Below are 20203 nucleotides of genomic sequence, written 5' to 3' on the forward strand. Positions count from 1 at the left end.
CGCCGACTCAATTTTTCTAAAATATCCCGCTGTCGGGAATTCAATAAAACACCTCCCATCAAATTATATCACCTTGCCACCACCAAATCCACTCTTGCACAGCCCATAAAATTGCACCCATTGGGCTGAATCATACCAAGCCCCTGGTGTTGGGGTCATGGCGGGGGGGCCCGGAAAATGCTTCCGGGAGAGGCCTACCACAGGCCTCGACGCCAGGAAGGCCCCGCCCCATATCACCAGTGCGGAAGGCCTCGTGGAGGTCCCCCTGCCACTCGGCGACAGGAGACGCATTTAATATGGTAATCAATGTAAACTAATGAATTAATGACTTATTTGGTGCCGCTGGCCGTCCCTCTTCGATATTGCAGTCGGCAGCCGGCACTCCTGCACCATCTGATCTCCGAACAGTGATGGATGGTGGAACACTGGTAGGGACGGGGGAGGAGGTAAGTATATCAGTGTGGGAGTGGGGGAGTGGGGTCAAACCTCGGGGGTGACGGAAAGGGGTAAAGTTAAAAAAGTTTCTGACCTTTGGGGCGGGGGCGGGGGTAAGATCAGGTACACAAGGTGAGTATTTTGGGGTGGGGGAAAGGGTAGGGGATGAAATGTAAGTTTATTGGGGAGGTTTGAGAGGGGCTGGGAACATTAATTTCATAATTTGTAATAAACTTTAAAGCAATCTGCCTTTAAAACTTTAAATGAAATGTAAGGGCTTGAAGCTGTTTAAAAATGGCACTGGCATCTGTGCTGTGGTGTGGATGCTGTTGCCACGTCATCGGTGGGGGGCGTTCCACCCCGGCCATGTAAATGAGCCGCCACATTTAATATCATAGTGGCTCCGCGGAGCAGATCCCGCGCGGGCGCCCCACCATCTTTGAGCTAGTAAAATTCAGCCCATTTACTCTGGCCGGAATTTTACACCAACCAAAAGAGCAGGCTGGTGGTGGTGGGGGTGGGGGGGGGAGCGTAAAATGGAGTGGGAGGCTGGGGGGGCCCTTCCTGACCCGCCACCTTCTCCGCTGCCAATTTGCACGGGGTGGTGGCGGAAAACGGCCCGCCTACCCCAGGCCAATCAAGGCGCTTAAGTGGACAATTCACGGCCACTTAACGGCGTCCGCCCGCTGCCACGGTGATTTCACGGATGGCTGGCAGGCAGCAGAGGCCTCAGAAAAGCCACCTGATAAAACTAGGCGGCCTTCTGATGGCCTGGGGAGGGGATCTTCCTGATCGGGCACCCTGTGACCCACGGAGGGCTGCACCCGAAGCCCCAACCGCCCCCAATGCCTGACACACCCCCACCCCACTAACCGACCCTTGCCTCACCGGGGCCTGAGCGATTGCCCCTGACTCCCCCCCCCCCACCCGCCCACCATATAATCCAGCCCTCTGTTTCTCTCTCCACAGATGCTGCATGACATGTTGAGCATTTCCAGCATTTTCTGTTTTTATTTCCAATTTCCAGCATCTGCAGTATTTTGCTTTTGTATTAGTACTTATAATTAAATATTCTACTATGAATATAGATAGTCACAACTAAAGGATGTTTAGTTATATTTTTGACACAAAAATATACACTTTAATCATCCAAACAGACTTGTGTTCTGATGGATAAATCAAATACCTTAGTGGCCCAACCTATTATATCTCATGTGAAATGAAGAAGAGTTTTTTCACCCTTTGATACCCTACATCAGAATTCCTTTGAAAGAACAATATCTTTCTTTTTCTCCTGGTGACAGGAGGTTACATACCAAACTCATTTACCTAAAGGAATGAACAGGCCACCACTTATTGAACAACATTGGGCTTTACTGATTGCACCATCTAAGAGAGCAAATCGCTTTTGTGTCAGAATGATCTAGCCTCAATTACTGGAGAGAATAATGTTTTCACTCTGCTCTTGGTGACAGAACCTTACCTTGATAGCTTATTGGCTCAATTAATTTGTGACAAGGAAAAAAGACTAGCTAAGAAAGAAACAAGAGTTTGTAAGCAATTAATTATACTAAACAATATAAACAAGCACAAAGGAGACGGCGCTACGAGTCCTACCGTGTACGCCGACGACCAAGTGGCCAAACTGTTGAGAGGAATGTCCGTCTGACACAAGGGACAGAAACGGGAGGTAACCACTGAGCCTGAAACACCAGCAAATAAATGCTAGCCCGCCTGGGCCCTCCAACGTCCAAGCTGACTGACTAGCTAAACTATGATAAATAAACTTATCTAAACTGGCAGAGCGAGGGACAGAAAGGTTGACTAACAATTTGAAATGGGGTTTAAGAATATCATTGCTCAGGCATAGGTGCAAGTCTTCTGAAGGACAGATATAGTTTCCTGATGCTAAAATTAAAGTTTAATGTTGAAGTCTAAAAAGGCAGAAACAGCTGAAAAAAGCCCAAAGTCAAGGAGACAGTTAAAATAGGGGGAACAGTGCACAAGCCATCACATAAGGAGAAAAATAATAGCATATTCTACTTTAGCATGCAATATAAAATAGTGACCAAATTAGAATATATCACAGCCACAGTATCTAGGATTGAATTAAAGAATAAATAATATATAATTCTATAATTATACTCTAATAATTATATTTGAAAGTGATTACCAGAAAGTGAAGATGTGGTATTATGTGATATGCAATTTACTTTTAAGTGTACAGTTTCTGAAGAAAAGGTGAAAACCAGCTTAAAATTCTCATACCAAAATTGATATTTTCACATACCATCACAACAGAGGGCACTTCAGAGACACATTCAAACTTTAGTTGAATTGAAAAAAAATTGGGGTTGTGGGATGGGGGTTTGAGAAATCACATTGCAGAGTCAAAGTTTCTTAGTTCCATAACATGGTATTTGAATATGGTTAATAATAGCACAAAGTCTTACTCCACACCCCATTTCAGTCTGCACACATATACATATGAGAAAAATTTATAACTGATTGTCATAACAGCAGTTTTCATCCAAATATCTCACTATACGGTATTTCTGATCAACTCTTCTATTTTAGAATAGATCTGTGAAACCAATTTACACAATTAACTATTAACAAATATGGTGTAGGTATATGCAGTACATACTTGGTCTGGTCCACTCTACTTCTATTGCTGTGTGGTTTATGGACTGTGCTGTAAGATTACTCCCTCTGTTAGGAACACCTGCCAGTGTGACAGCTGTGACTTCTTCCCCTGCTGTGTACCCCACATCATTATAGACTATCAGCTTGTATTTATATGTTGTATATCTGCATGAATAAATGAAAAAATCATTGTTTAGTCCTTTGTGTTGCCATTAGCTGAAATATGAGATAACTTTACAATCCTTCAATGAATTGCTCTCATTGCTTATATATAATGCACGACAGAAAGCAGGGATACACGTGTACACTATTTTACAGGACAGTCGACAGGTTATGTCCTTAACCAATGAGTTTCTCAAGGATTGTAAAATTAACAGCACAAGGACTGAGAAAGAAGTGTAAATAAAAGTGGGTGAATTCACTATCAAATCAGGTACAGAAAGCGAATTAAAGAGGGCCAGAAAAAATGCATTAAGAGAAACAGAACAGAGATATAAAGATAGAAAACACATTTAAAAATGTTAAATTTGATATTTTTAAATCTCCTAAAATGATTATGAACATACGAATTAGCAGCAGGAGTAGGCCAATCGGCACTTCGAGCCTGCTGTGTCATTCAATAAGTTCATGGCTGAACTGATTACTCCACATTTCCACCTACCCCCAATAACTTTTCATCCTCTTGCTTATCAAGAATCTATTGAACTCTGCCTTAAAAATATTCAAAGACTCTGCTTGCACCGCCTTTTGAGGAAGAGAATTCCAAAGACTCACGACCCCCTGAGAGAAAAACTTTCTCCTCATCTCTGTCTTAAATGGGTGACCCCTTATTTTTAAACAGTTCTAGATTCTCCCACAAGGGAAACATCCTTTCCACATCCACCCTGGGAAGATCTTTCAGGATCCTATATGTTTCAATCAAGTCACCTCTTACTCTTCTAAATTCCAGCAGATACAAGCCTAGCCTGTCCAATGTTTCCTCGTAAGACAGCCTGCCCATTCCAGGTATTAGTCTAGTAAACCTTCTCTGTACTGCCTCCAATGCATTTACATCCTTCCTTAAATAAGGAGACCAGTACTGTACACAGTACTCCAGATATGGTCTCACCAATGCCCTGTATAGCTGAAGCATAACGTCCCTACTTTTTTATTCAATTCCCCTCAAGATAAATGATAACATTCCATTAGATTTCCTAATTATGTGCTGTAACTGCATGCTAACCTTTTGCAATTCATGCACTAGGACACCCAGATCTCTCTGCATCTCAGAGCTCTGCAATCTCTCACCATTTAGATAATATGCTTCTTTTTTATTCTTCCTGCCAGAGTGGACAATTTCACACTTTCCCATATTATACTCCATTTGCCAAGTCTTTGCCCACTCACTTAACCTAGCTATATCCCTTTGTAGCCCCCTTATGTCCTCTTCACAAGTTATTTTCCTATCTATCTTTTTGTCATCAGCAAATTTAGCAACCATACCTTCGGTCCCTTCATCTAAGTTATTTATATAAATTGTAAAAAGTTGAGGCCACAGCACAGATCATTGTGGCACACCACTCTTGCCAACCAGAAAATGATCCATTTATGCCTACTCTCTGTTTCCTGTTAGTCAGCCAATCTTCTATCCATGCAAATATGTTACCCCTTACACCATGAGCTTTTAATTTCTGCAATAACCTTTGATGTGGCACCTTATCAAATGCCTTCTGGAAATCTAAATACAATACATTCATCGGTTCCCTTTATTCACAGCACATGTAACTCCCTCAAAGAACTCCAATAAATTGGTTAAACATGATTTCCCTTTCACAAAACCATGTTGACCCTGCCTGATTACCTTAAATTTTTCTAAATGCCCTGCTATAACGTCTTTAATAATAGCTTCTAACATTTTCCCTAATTCAAATGTTATGCAAACTGGCCTGTAGTTTCCTGCTTTCTGTCTCCCTCCCTTTTTGAATAAAGGAGTTACATTCGCTATTTTCCAATCTAACGTAACCTTCCCCAAATCTAGGGAATTTTGGAAAATTAAAACTAACGCATCAACTATCTCAGCAGCCACTTCTTTTAATACCCTAGGATGAAGTCCATCAGGAACTGGGGACTTGTAAGCCTGCAACTCCAACAATTTGTTCAGTACCACTTCCCTAGTGATTGTAATTTTCTTGAGTTCCTCCCTCCCTTCCATTTCCTGACTTACAGCTAGTACTGGGATGCTACTTGTATCCTCAATAGTGAAGACCGATGCAAAATATCTGTTCAGTTCATCTGCCATTTCCTTATTATCCATTATTAATTCCCCAGACTCACTTTCTATAGGACCGACGCTCACTTTGTTAACTCTTTTCTTTTTTAAATATAAGAATGAGACTCCACAGTTATAATAGTTAATTTTTGGTGCCAGAAATGTTGATTGGCAGTCATTTACACTTAATCACATTTTTAAAAGGGTACTTACAATTGTAATTACTAGCTATAAATATCTGTGGCAGGTTTAGTTCATACCTACTGTGTAAATACAGCAATTTTACAACATTCAATGCATGCCAATGGTGAGGCAGGCAGTGAAACTCAGTTTCCCTGAAGTTAAAGGTGGCACAAAGCAACTCGGATAGCAACTGTTGGATATTTGCATTTAACAGCTTATCTGCCCTTTGCCTGAAGTTGCTGTACTATTTACGCAAAAATAACAGTGAGCGCCATTAGCCTTATTGTTATTTTGGCAGCAATAATTGACTATAATGTTGTCACTTCTCGCTCACGTTCAAGTTCAATAACTCCTCCTATCAACTTACCTTGATGATGTCATTAGGTCGCAATTTTGGAACAGATATATTCAAAAAAATTTACAAGAAGGGAGAATAAAATAAAGTGATGTTAAAGTTAATGAGAATTCTGTGTAATTATTTGGAATTTTAAGGGAATACTGATAATCTGAATATACTAAATTAGGAGTTAAATTCCTCAGTTCTATATGTAGGAATTTCCATACAGTATAAGTAAACATAAAACAGAATCATAGTCTAAATTGTAATTAGAATTTGGGATTCATAATATAAGTTAGACTGCACTGACAATATACTCTTTCTATCAGTGTACATTTTATTGGATGGTTAACTTCTGTAGTTCTATACTTTAATAATCATCAAACTTGTAAAGTGAAAATAAATTGCAGATGCTTACCCAAATAATGAAAAGCAGTTTACAATGACACACTTCATTAACAATGTGGTCGATAAGCTTCAGTTCTAAGAATAACTTTAATTGGAACAACAGGGGAAGTTTGGTTAGCTGAAATCAGAGCTGGATCTCAATAATTATTAGAAATATATAACACACATTCCTGGCCACTGTGCAATGATTGATGAAATTCTGGTTCATCTTCTGTTGAACGCAGTCAGCAACATTCTCCCCGTAACGTCCTGGCAACAGCAATAATAATTCAATAGAAGTATTTCCACACGCTCATTTTCTAAAGGGCTATTTGGAATTGTCAGATCTCTATTTTTCAGGCGTTGTTCCCTTTTTAACTATCCATATTACCATTGTTTAAGAAATATTGTACATCAGTTTGATTTAAAGCCACTGAAGGGGAAAAATGACTTTACATTTTCCAGCCTTCTTGTAACATAAATTAATTTGAAATAAGTTGTATTCAATGACTGTTGCCTAGCATTGCAAGTATTCATCCCATATCTTGTTAACAGATCCATAAAACATGAGTGTGTTGCATTTAAATTATATTTTAATGTGATGATGTGGAACAAAAAAGACATGTTGCATATATTTGATGTTTGTTAGTTTCAAAATGCAGCCTATGTGGCTTAAACACAAAGAAATTGTTTCATAACAGCATATAGCTGGAAAACAAAATCATGGCAAGGGTGAGGATAGCTTCTAAGAACAGCAAACACATCTGTCTATCGGTTCATTTTAATCCAAACATTATACAACAAGTAGTTGTTCAAAATATTAGAAATGCTGAAAAGCAGGAAGCAGCACATATTAAATGATTTGTTAATCAAATCATAATTTGTTTGAAGCTGATGTAGTTTAATCTAACCTGTTAAGACCTTTATCTTCATAGTACATTTCTGTCCCTGAGTAAATATTCAGCCAAAGATTTAAATCTTCAGGGGGATTTGATGCAAGTGGTTGTTCGGATTTGTGCCTTAGCAACTCATATCTGAAAATACACAGGTTGTACAATATAATTATCAAATCCAATGTTCATAACAATTGATATTTACTGCTACAAAAATTATTGTTTAACAGATTTTCCTTTAGTTTTCTTTTAAAAATATATCTTTAATTTTTATATATTAGTACAGCACGAATAAAATATGCAGGCTTTTAAATATGATCACAATGTTCGACTCCATATTATTTGTTATTGTCATCGCATGGAAATATAATTTCCAAAATGCAAATGTGAACTACATAAAGCAGTAATGAGCATTCTTATGGCACAGCTTGAAGATACCAAGGTAAAAGCTTTACCTTCTACTGTTGCAGTCAAAGGTTTGAATCCCACAGAGCTTTGATTCAACCCTCAGTCATGTTTGTTTAATGAACTTGCCAAAGCACTTAACTGACTGCTTAAAGGAGTGAGCCCATTGATATTAGACTGACAATTCTGGCTTAGTAGACAAGGGCCAGGAAGCTATTTTGCACATTGTTTATACAGGAGATGAATCTGAGGTTCACATCCTAACTCCACTGTAAACCTAATGTTGAAATTGGTTGTGTCTGAATTTACACTTCAGCTTGCACCAGAGCTCCTGCCTTTGCATATTTGGAGCATTTATGGATGCTCCAAATCACCTCTAAATTAATTGGATGGTAGGTCATGAAAATATCATGTAAATCATGATTCTCTGTTGGCATCACTGGTGTATATTCAAAAAACATTTGGCTGCCTGATAATGAATCTAAATTTCTTTACAAACAGCTCTGTATTGTGGGGCCTCCAAAATTATGCTACCATAAAATCTACCTTCTGGGGACTGAATGTTTTGCCAGAGGAAGTTAAAGTTGGCAATTTGTAGGGTTTAGACTTATGCTACCAAGTTTATGCCAAAATGTAGGCAATACTGAAATCACTCTTTTAAAAATTTGCCAGTATATATATGGTACAATGTATCCATGCTTACAAATCTAACTGTCTCCATCAGAAAGCTGAATTGCATCAAGACTATATTGAAGTCTTTGTAGCTCACATTCATGTTATCATTATTCTAATTGGTATCTTCTCTCTCATTATAAAATTGCCCAACACTTTACCAGAAGCACACATCTGTGAAGTGGCAGGACTTGTGCCCACCTAACAATATGAGCAGTGACCATGAATACTCAGCAGTCGCAGCAGCAAAACAACACACATATAAAATGAGGCCAGGGCCTCAAAATAGCTCTGGCATCATAAAGATAATAATAGGCATGTGGGGAGTACACTCTGCCTGTCAGCTGCCCACTCAGATTGAAATCTGTCCCATTGTGTCTCCTGATCTCTTGATCAGCTCACATGATTGATAAAGTTTTTTTAAAAAAGAGAATCATTCAAAGAGTCCACTTTTCTCTGAAAAATACTAATTGGATGATGCTCAACAGTGTAATATCTGCACTAATAGATAAAAAAGTTGTACCTTACATTAAGTCCATTTGGTCTGGTGGGAGGCTGCCATGAAACAGTAATAAATGACTCGCTAATGGGGGTTACAGCCAGGGGGCGAATATCCTGGGGAATTGTGGGGTCAGTAATTACTCTAGTTGGCAAACTTTCAGTGCAGCCCCCTGTGAATCCTCCACCACTGGTGCAAGCAACAATCGTCACTGAATAATTGGAGAAAGGGATCAGATTCATCACAGTGTATTGCAGCACTGAGGTATTCGAAATTGTGATGCGTGGATCTGGCATTCGGATTTCATAATGAAGGATTTCACCATTTATCATCAGTGGAGCATGATAAGTAACCTGCAAAATAAAGTTACATTGTGTAACCAGTTTCACATTGATACAGCTGTTCATAAATGCCAATAAGCTATAAACTTATCTTACTGGTTAGCAACTGCCAATTTTAATGCCAGGGAGTTTTTAAAGAGGCAATGTCCTTACAAAAATATTTATATTTATTTGCCTCCACTTATGTTAACTGCTTAGAAAGTTTAAATAACTGTGGCAAATAAAACACAGTGAACTACAAATATAATTAGAAATCTGAGTTATAAGAATGCTTGCTTAACAATCCAGACACTGCAGGTTAAAGTCCTAGATCTATCTGATGTTCAAATCTGCCAACCACAATTGGGATAAGTTTCATCAGTTCTTTCTAGGCTGAGTGCCTGCAGGATAAATACTGGCAATGCCTGTCTCATATCCACTATGAACCTATCCTTTCATTACTGAATGCCAGTTCTTTTGGTATTCATATCAGCTGTGATGATTGCAGTCAAACAACAACTGTAAGATTTATTTTTATGCAGTAGGGCAGGAGATACCAACAAAGGTAGACATAACTAGATTGGGTAAAGCAGGATTGGTTGTACTATTACTTTCCAGGTAAGGAGTGCAGTTGGAATTTGAAAGATAAACCTGCATAAATCACTTCATTAGCAAAGATTCAGGGTTGTGATAGTTTATTTGACTTCAAAAAAAATACAAATTGATATGTTCAAAACTGCTCAGTGGAGCAGAAAAATAAAAACTAGCATTTCTATAGCATCTTTGATGACACCCCAAAACACTTCACAGCCAAATAATTACTTTTTAAATGCAGTAACTGTTGTATTATAGGAAAATGCAAGTCAAATTGCACATAGCAAGCTGTCACAAACAATGACATAAATGACTAGATAATGGGATTAAGTTTCCGATTGTTTCCATTAGTTATACCAGTGCAATCCAGGTGGGATCAGCCAAACAAACACAAAAGATCTGGGAATCTTAAACAAAAGTGAGTTATGCCGAAAACCACTTACAGTCCTTTTTCTGTGATCTTATACCCTGGTTTAAAATTCAATTCACCCAAATCATGTCCTGTCCACCTAACTGGCCACTCCCCTATGTCAAAATTGCGAGAATCCGCCAATTGAAGGCTTTTCAAATTGGACCCATTTTCTTAAGTGTTCAGGCACTAGTAGGCACATTTTAAGAGTTTCTCATATCAAAAATTAATTAGTTTATTCAGTATTTTACTAGTGTACACCGATGAAACTATTAAATGATTCAGTATAGTTTATTAAATTCATTTTCTGTGATTTTAAATCAGGTTACTTACAGGTGAAAGGCTGGACATCTTTATTAAAATTGCTCATTTTTGCTGATAAACCTATTTGTATTAATAAAACTGCACCAGGTTATCACTGTTAAATAAATCAAGTAATGCATGTTAATGCAAAGAAAAAAAATTAAGTTCAATTAATCTGCTCGATTGTGCCGGTTCATGGAAAATCTTGGGTTGTGATTTTGCAAATTAATTTTAGTGGAAAATTAAAGCCCAACCTAACCACTGTAATTTTAACTGCAGTTTATGAGCAATTTCCCGATTGTGCCCAAAACAGAAGCTCCACTTCAATCTGTTTAAGTGATTTTCCAATTGGAATTTGGGTCCAAATATTTCCAGCATGTCAGGCAGCATCTTTGGAGACGGAAACAGAGGGCTGGAGGTGGGGCTCCCTGTCAAGTTGAAAAGGCAGGGGAAAGTTCACCTCTGCATTTTAGTGCTCCTTCCAGAGCGATCCTCTATTGTTTTTTGCTTAAGTGTCCTGTGCTGGGATCCCCGTCCCTTTAAAGATGGGGATCCCGCCTCTAAGAGCTTCTGGCCAATCACAGGGCTGGCAGCTCAGCATTATTGGCAGCGCCACTGGGAGCAGTGGCTACAACTGGTAATACAGAGGCCTTGGAACCAGGCCCAGCGTTGGAACCCCGGACCTCAGGTGAGTGAGGTAGGGTCATCGGTGCCAGCCCGGAAGGCCTTGGTGAGGAGGGGGTTGGGGGGTGGTCATACAGTCCAGGGGGAGAGGATCCTGGGAGTAAAGTGGTTCCCAGTGGGGGGACCCCCCACACCAAGCCCACAGGGAGTGCGCCTTATGTTACAAGGCGCCCGCCCCACATGGCAGAGGCACTCCACCGCTGGTAAAATCTTGGCAGCGATAGGAAGAGGCCCTTAATTGACCATTAATGCGCCACTTAAGTTCCTCAATTGGTCTCTGGGGAGGAAGACCATTGTCAGCTGATCCCACCCCTGGAAGATTGCTTGGCGACAGGGAGGCAATGGGCCCTCTGCCCTCCACCACGCATTGTGATACTCTGTGCACTACTAACCCCCCCACCTCCGGCCTCTGACCCCACCTTAGGGGAGCCCATAAAATCCCAGCTAGAATTAACATTTCAGGTTGATGACCTTTTGTCAGAACTGGTAAAGGTGAGAGATGTACCAGTTTTTAAGCAAGTACTAAATCTGGGAAAGGGGGAGGGGAGGAAAGAACGAAAGAGGTCTGTGATGGGGTGGAAGGGAGGAGTGATTAAATGACCAAAAAGATGATGGTGCAAGGCAAAATGGGGTGCTAATGGGACCAGGAAAGAAACAAAAAGATGAGTCTGGAAAAGCTATAAATGGCAACAGCAGAATTATTTCGAGCTGCCTGAAAAAATGGGACTGGTGTTTATGATCTGAAATTGTTGAACTCAATCTTGAGTCAGGAAGGTTGTAAATTGCCTAATAGTAAAATGGGGTTGCTGCTCCTTGAGCTTTTGCTGAACTTCATTGGAGCAGTATATGAGGTTGAGGAAACAAAGGTCAGAGTCAGCATGGGATGGAGAATTAAAATAGCAAGTGACCAGAAGCTCAGGGTCACACTTGCAAACTGAACAAACGTATTCAGTGAAGCTATCACCCAAACTGTGTTTGGTCTCCCAATGTAGAGGAGACTGCATCGTGAGCAGCAAATATTAATTGAAAGAAGTACAAGTCAATTGCTTTTTCACCTGGAAGGTATGTTTGGGGCCCTGGATCGTGGGAAGGGAGGAGATGAAAGGGCAGGTATGCATCTCCTGCACTTGCAGGAGAGTGAGTGTTGGGCATGATGGAAGAGTGGACTAGGGTATTGTGGCAGGAATGGTCCCATCAGAATTCTGAAAAGGGGAGGAGGAGAAGATATGTTTGGTGGTGGCATTATGCTGGCAGAAATTGTGGAGAATGATCCATTGAATGTGAAGGCTGGTAGATTGGAAGGTGAGGTCAAGCTGAACCCTATGAAGCTTCTGGAAAAAGAAGGAAGGGCTGAGGGTAGGCAAGCTGGAAATGGGATGGACATGGCAAATTCCTTCTCAACCATGGTGGAGGTGATTTCTCAGTTGAGTAGAAAAGAAAACATATTGGAAGCACTGGTGGGGAAGAAGGCATCATCAGAACAGATACAATGGCAATAGTGAACTGGGAGAATGGAATAGAGTTCTTACTGGAAGCAAAGTGAGAAGAAATGTAATCAACATAGCTGTGGTAGTCAGTGGGCTTATAGTAGATTATGGTCAACAGCCTAACTCCGGAAATGGAGACAGAGAAGTCAAGGAAGGAAAGGGAAGAGTCAGAGATGAACCATTTCAAGGCAAAGGAAGGGTGGAAATCGGAAGCAAAGTATATCACATTTTCCAGTTCAGGGCAAGAGCAAGAAGTGGCATTGATACAGTCATCAATGCTCCAGAAAAAGAGTAAGGAAGGGAGCCTGTGTAGGATTGAAACAAAGAATGTTCCACATATCCCACCAAAAGGCAGATTTGAATATGACCCATAATGGTTCACATAGCAACATCTTGAATTTGTAGGAAGTGAGTGGAGCAAAGGAGAAGTTGTTCAATGTAACAACATGTTCATCCAGGTGGAGGATGAGGACTGGTTGGTCCATTCAAGGAAGAAGTGGAGAGCCCTCAGGCCATTCTGGTGGGATTGGAGGTGTAGAGGGATTGGCCATCCATGGTAAAATGGAGATGGTTGTGTCCAGAAAACTGGAAACAGTTTAAGGGTGTTGAAAGATGTTTTGGAAGGAGAGAAAAACAAGTTGAGATAGGGAAAAACAACCTCTGTGGGGCAAGAACAAGCTGAAATGATGAGTCTACCAGGGCATTCCTGTTTGTGGATCTTGGGAAGGAGATATAAGTAGACTGTGCAGAGTTGGAGGACTATGAACTTGGAGGCCATGGGGGTTAGATCTCCTGAGCAGATGAGGTCAGTGAAATAATGGTTTGATGTTTGGTGATGGGATCACGGTCCAGGGGGAGGTAGGAGGAGATGTTGAAGAGTTGGCATTTAGCCTCCAAAGGTAGAGGTCTGTTCACCTACCAACAACAGTGCTACCCTTGTCAACAGGTTTAATAACAATGCAGGGTTGGTTCTTAGACAACAGACTGCAAGCCGAGAGGATGGAGACATTGGCCTAGGCTCTGTGATTGGGGCATGTTGCCTGTTGGGCAAGTCTTCCACTATGTTCATGCTACCCAATCACAGCTGACTTTCTGTCCCTCAGGTCTTTTGTCTACTGGAGGCAGACTCCATGGCATCTGCTGGGGAATGATATCAAACTAGTTGCAGAAACTTGCTATGACTTACTTTGGAGGCCTGCCTCAGTCAGAGGAAGAAAGTAGCCTGACAAAGTGCACCATTTTAGTTTGCTGCTGCACTATGAAAACAACTGTATAAGTTACTGAGCAAATAAACCCTCAAGACTGAGTCCAATGATAGTTACGTGCTGGATACCCAACAGATGGCCTGGGTGTCCAGCATTTAAAGAGCACAATTGGCATGGAATATTATGGATATAGTGTTTCACTCTGATACTCATGCGACCATCTACGTATCGATGGGAATATTTTATGCAATTGTGTCTGTTCTCTGGAAAAGAGGGCAAGGCTAGATGCAATAGAACGTGTCCTGTCTTCCCCAGATTCACTGAAAAATCTCGGCCATTATTTTGGATTAGGCATGTCAAACACCAGGGGATGAATTTTCGGGGCCTCATGACGTCAGGAACGGAGGTGTAGGCCCTGAAACTTCCAGCAGCGGGTGGTTTGTCAGTATCAAGATACCATTCCCAGCGCTGGCAACAATAACTAGGGCAGCGAGAGTGTGGGTTAGGAATTCCATTCGCCTCCAACTGAGGTCAATTAACACTGTTTAAAAACTTGTATAGAGCTTGTCAAGGTTTGAGGTTTAAATTTTTGAAGAGTCAGACAGGTTACCCACACCTTCAGAAACAAATCTGAAAGGAGGCACGTACAGTGTGGGGAGCCAGTCATGGCTGCCCCAGGGCATTGCCCCAGCCCCATAAGAGGGTCAGGGGGACTGGGCTGTGAACGTCTTTGCTCTGGCTCCTCCAAGTTTCAGCTGCAGACTTTAGTGACATCTCAAAAACGGCTGCACAGTGTGGCATCTGGCAGGTCACTGATGCCCTCTTTGCCAGAGCTGGTCAGCACATTCATTTAGCAGCAGGCATTGGGTTTCATCTCTATTGCTAGATTCCCCTAGGTGCAGGGCATCATTGATTGCACCCATGCAGTGATCAAGGCACCAAGGCAACTGGAAGGGCTTCCACTCCTTCAACATCAAACTGATCTGCGACCACAACAAGAGCTTCCTTCATGTGTGCGCTCGCTTTCCTGCCAGCTGCCATGTCTCCTTCATCCTCTGCCAGTTCAGACTGCCTCAGATCTTCACTCCAACCCCCAAAGTGTGTGAATGAATCCTAGGAGACAAGGGATATCCCTGGAAGATATGGCTACTAACCCCTCTATGGGAATCCCAGACAGAGGAACAGAGGCAATACAACCAATGCCACCTGCTCACTAGGACACCCATGGAGCAGGCCTTCAGGCTTCTGAAGATGTGATTCTGGTGCCTGGACCAGTTGGGTGGCATCCTCCAATACCTTCCTGCAATAGTCTGGGTCATTGTGGTGGCTTGCTGTGCTCTCCATACAATGACCCTCCAGAGAGGTGTGGACCTTGAAGACAATGAGGCCCTGGAAGGAGACAGCTCATCAGGGGAGCAGCAGAAAGTGAGACAGGAGGAGGAAGAGGTGGTGAAGGGAGATGATGCTGAACAAAGATGTACTCCTACTGCATGATGAGGTGGCCTCCTCCTGCCACCTCCAGGAAGAGACCCTCTCTCCTTTCCCTCGGCCTCCAGCATTAGATTCAGGCCAACATCAATGAAGCCTTGCCCTGGGTGCCAGGCCTCCGGCTCCCCTGTGACATTTTGCTTCCCCAGATATTTCCCTCAGGACAACCAGCAGCATCATTGATGACTGCTCTGGGGTGTCTAAATGAGTCCCACGCTTCATTGGCCCACCTCCATTCCCGTCCCCACTGGCTCTAACTGGGAAGGAAACCCGTCTCTATATCAATTCAGAGCTTCCCTTCCAAAAATCTGAACTTTAATTAGTTGGGTTTCTGACTCAAAAACAAACTCGGCTCTTGTTTGCCACCTCCATGGTGAAAATTCAGCCCCAGGACTCTTTCCTCAGTCTCTTCCAATGCTTTTGGGATAATAGGCCCCAAAAAATAGACAGTTTCAAGGGCAACAAGATCATTTGAGGTCGGAAGATGCAGGAATCATTTGAAACCATATGCAATGTGTAATAAAGTATGCATTTGGCCCTGATTTTTCGACTCTAGAAGTCACTCCTTTTATTTTCCTGTGGGCTCTTCCTAAAATGAGGAGCCCAGAAAGAGTAATGCCACAGTACAAACATGCCACAGAATATTGCAGAGAAGCATTCTACCTGCCTGTACCATCAGGAGATGGCAGGAAAGGTAGAACGAGCTTGCCAGGCTATTGGCCTGCACTGTCAGCAGCAAGGGCAATGGATGAATATACTATTGATTCTGACTTCGGAAGAGAATTAATGCAAGAGTAGAAAAATTTCAAAACATGCTTTCCACCTATCCTCAGCAGCTATTATATCACTGGAGTTCTGCGAGAGGGATCTAGCCAAGTTCAGAGTATCATGGAATGAGTGGCATATTCGCGGTGCTTTGCGAGGGAGCTGTAAAATAGCGAGGGACCTAGAAGGCATAGATTTTTCCCAAAAGCACTGACCAGCATCACTGAGACTGTGCACATCCAGATACAGCAGTCTACAATTGACAGGCTCAACTGACTAGGTTCTCATCTAATACAACAGCTAACAGCAGGCTTCACTCTCCACTCAGGAAAATCACAGTTCTCCTTCTAGCCAGCCCCTTCAAAGGATTGAGGAGTTCTCACAAACAGGCAGGCATTGGTGGACAGAGCATCAGAATATGTGATTTCAGCTGTTGCAGGGACATTGCATAACACTGCACCCAAAGGATCCAATCCAGGTCTATCCCAACAGTACCATGTCTTGTTTCACCAGATCTTACTACAATTCGTCTTGCCAGTTGGGAAGAATGCCTTTCAAATGCAAAGTTAAGGGACTGAGCAAAGATAATATATAGTGACACCAAGAAGCATCAGCATACAACTTAGAGGTTGCTTAGAAAACAACAACAAATTCATGCCAGTTTGATTTCTGATTGCATATGTTCAGCCTTTTAGGGTGGAGTTTGTGGTTTTTGAATTATAATAATATGAGGTAGCATCTTGACCATTGAACTGCAATGGATGGAATGTATATCCTCTTCTTGGGGCTGAAATGTGTTAGCTTCATTGGATTATTCACAACGGCCCAGTGAAAAGTCATCCCTCACTAAATGTGGGTGTTGTAGTGCACTAGGTCTGCCTAAATATTTGCTGCCTCTAAGTAGGTGGCCTCTTCTTCCTCCTCCTCATTGGCAGGGGGTTTTGAGGTCTCTCATCACCTGCATACTGACTCCACTTTGGATAGCAAAATTTTGCAGCACGCATGCACATGGTAATTATTTTGTTTACCTTGGCTTAACGGTACAGAAACAGCTCTCCCAAGCAGACTAAATAGTGAAACCAGTGTTTTAGCATGCCACTGATTCGGATAGTTGCATGAGCTTCATTATATTGGTGCTATATTTCCTGGATTTTCTCTGGGAAATGGCCATTGAAGTGCAAAATTAAAAAAAAAAATCACTTGTAAATTTATGGAATTATGGAAGCCTTTTCTGTTCATAAAACTATTAGGATTCTTATGATGGCCACATGAGTTCCAAATACAATGCCCTGCATTTGTTGATACTCTGCCACTGTGAAAAAAATTCTGAACCTGCTTCAGCTGATAAATGATTTTTCTTTGAAAACAAATGGATGTGCTATCCTTGGCAAAAGGTTGGGCTGAATTTTTGGCCCCCCCAGGCCAGGCCACCTCTGTGGCGGCATTGGGGGGAGCCCAAAAAGTACGAGGCCAATTGGCTGCCAGCTTCCCGACCCCATTCCTGAAGTCAGCCTTCGGGGCCCAGGAAGTCCGCCTGCCCCTAAGAGGCAGGCAGGCAGGCAGGCAATTAGGCTTGTTAAGAGTCTTGTCCAAGGTAGGCAATGGAGGCTAACTGGGATTTTCCAGTTGGCCTCCAGTTTCCTCACATAACGGGGGAGAGATCAACTGCATGGAGACGGGCACCCAGTGGCAGGCTAGAGTGCCAGTGCTACTGGCAGGCCTATAGGCTGTCCCTGACCACCTTGGTGGGGGTACAGCCTAAGACTGCCCCATAGAGAGACTTTCCCTGCACCACCCCCTCCCCCCCAACCGCTGCACAGTGGCAGCCTGGCTGCTTTATGTATTTTTGATTAAAGTATTTTAAAAGTGGCTGCGAGGGCACCTTCTTGTTTAAGCACCCTCCCAGTTCCTTATCTTCCACTGCAGTCGGGTGCATCTCTGAAGCTGGAAGGCCTCTGATTGGGCTTCCAGCTTCGAAAGCCCACCAGCCGCCCTTAATTGGACAAGGAACCTGTCTCCATGCTAATTAAGAGCTCACTTGCGTGAAAATCTTGACTTTAATCATTTTCCCACCTGAGGCAGGTTTGGGACCTGAAAACAGTCCCAACTCTTGTTTCCCACCTCCGTGGGGAAAATTCAGCCTGTTATTTGTGACTTATTTGTTATACCTGTGCACAGTGACTGACTGATTTGACTAATATTTCCTGCGGTAGCCTGAAAAGATTATGTGGCATAAAATCCAAAACAATAATGGCTTTCACATCAATAGGAAGTGGAAATGCATTCCTGAAGGGGATTTGCAGATATGGCTGCAGTAATTGATATTCTCTGTCAGTCCCTCTCTAGTAAAGTAGGGATAAAAATTAGTTTCCTTGCATAACCCGTTGTACAAGTGGCAAGATCCATACACTTGGCTGGTGGGTACAGGCAAGAATAAATGTAGTGCCTAAAGAGGGTGTGCCTTCATAAATTGGCCCTCTGCAGCCAGTTCATTGATTTCATTGGAATGGCCAAAGGAATACACATCCTCCTATTGTGCTTTGCTACAACATCCAGGAACCAAATATATTGTGCAGAATTTCTCTCCTCAGGCAAAATGGAGCCTTCACAAATAGACATGATGTCCAACAATAACAACAAATTGCATTTACATAGCACACTTGTTGTAATAAAATGCCCTGAGATGTTTCACAGAAAATAATCAGACAAAATTAGAGATTACGCCAATTTTAGAGATTTTAGGAGGGGTGACCAAAAACCGATAGTTAATGAAATGGTCAGTCAGATAAATCATGATGAAATCGTTTCAATGCAAACTGTAGCAAGGTGACTTTAAAATGAATCTACAAAGCAGACAAAGTAAGCTTTGAAATGGCGATGCCTGTTTTTTATGAGCAAGCGGCTCATATGGGATGCTGTCTTGCCCAAAGTTACAGAATGCAGCACGGAGTGCAATTTGCATAATTTTTTACTTGTAAAGCGGGTTGAGAACATGCAAATCAAGGCCCACCTTTTCCCAGCAAAAAGGGTCATCAGAAAATTGAGCAAAAATAGAACTCAACATGCAAGGTTAGAGGCATGATTCTGCAAAATACTCACATCATCAAAAAATCTACCCTAAAACAGGTAAAGTTTGAAACATATACATCCTGTAAAAAATGGTCAGTACACTATAAAATGAATTATGTACATCATGATAACATTAATCTTTCTGTTATAGTTATTACCAATTGGGACTCTCAATGGATTTTGAAAAGAGTCACACAGGAAAGTATTATGGTTGACAGAGTAATAGAATTGCCAGAAGAGAAGCTTAGTGAGTGGGTCATGTAGGTTAGATTCTTGACAGATTTTACTTATTTTGATGGCAATAATTCCATAAAAGCAACACAGGCAAAAATGTAAATATTCATCCATGCACCCATTACAAATACAGTAATAACATCTCAAGGGGAGTAAATCTGACCTTATGCTATCCATAGTGGAAGCCAATGTTTGAAACTCAGTCTCCATAGCACTGTATAAACAAGTCTCAATTGAAGGACAATCTGATTCTGCCTTCCTTCTTCTATACACTATCGGTGTTGGCAATTGCCTTATGTAGTGCAACATTCAGCTCATGTGCTAGCAATCTTTTGTGTCAAGAATCAGTGGGGATTTGTATTGCTACACTTGCATGGAACGTTTTGTTATCTTTGTTTATATTTTATAACTCAAGGTAATGGCTGGAGATATCCTCTGTCTAAAGATTACAGTTTTTTGAGGCATTTACTGATTGGATAGATAAGGGTAATGCCGTAAATGTAGATTTTCAGAAGGAACTCAATGAACTGATCCATTAGAAGCTTATTAGAAAAATTAAGGCAAATGGTATATTGCTGAAAGTAGAGACTTGTTGTCAAAGCTTTTTGACTTGCACTCATCAGGACAATCCACAAGAATACCAATGTAAGGGAAAACACCAACTATACTGTATGAGAAGAGAGTGCTGATTGGTTGGCAAGTGAACTCTGATTGGTAGAGGCATTGCCATGGAGAATGCACCAGTTTATGGTGACTGACAGTTAACTGCCAAGCTTTGTTTGAAATTTAAACCAGGCAGTTTGACTCTGATTGGTCAAGGCGTTGCCCTGAAGAATGAACCAGCGAATGGCTGTCACTTTTGATTATTTGCAAATGGTATAATAGGAAATATAACAGCATGAATAAGAAGTTAGTTGACAGACTGAAAACAAAGAGTTTG

The 20203-nt window shown here is 41.7% G+C and overlaps 1 protein-coding gene across 1 annotated transcript in view; it reads right to left on the minus strand.

The window, feature by feature from the left end:
- Positions 1 to 20203, minus strand: part of ush2a (Usher syndrome 2A (autosomal recessive, mild)) — a 1262450-nt gene that overhangs the window by 372984 nt on the left and 869263 nt on the right. The window contains exons 43-45 of the mRNA XM_068045693.1: positions 8730 to 9058; positions 7148 to 7270; positions 3083 to 3246 (exon numbers count right to left, since the gene is read on the minus strand). Coding sequence (XP_067901794.1) covers positions 3083 to 3246; positions 7148 to 7270; positions 8730 to 9058 — 616 coding nt within the window. The remainder of the gene's footprint in view (positions 1 to 3082; positions 3247 to 7147; positions 7271 to 8729; positions 9059 to 20203) is intronic.

Source organism: Heterodontus francisci, chromosome 13 (assembly GCF_036365525.1).
Source record: "Heterodontus francisci isolate sHetFra1 chromosome 13, sHetFra1.hap1, whole genome shotgun sequence".
In the NCBI taxonomy this organism is placed as follows: domain Eukaryota; kingdom Metazoa; phylum Chordata; class Chondrichthyes; order Heterodontiformes; family Heterodontidae; genus Heterodontus; species Heterodontus francisci.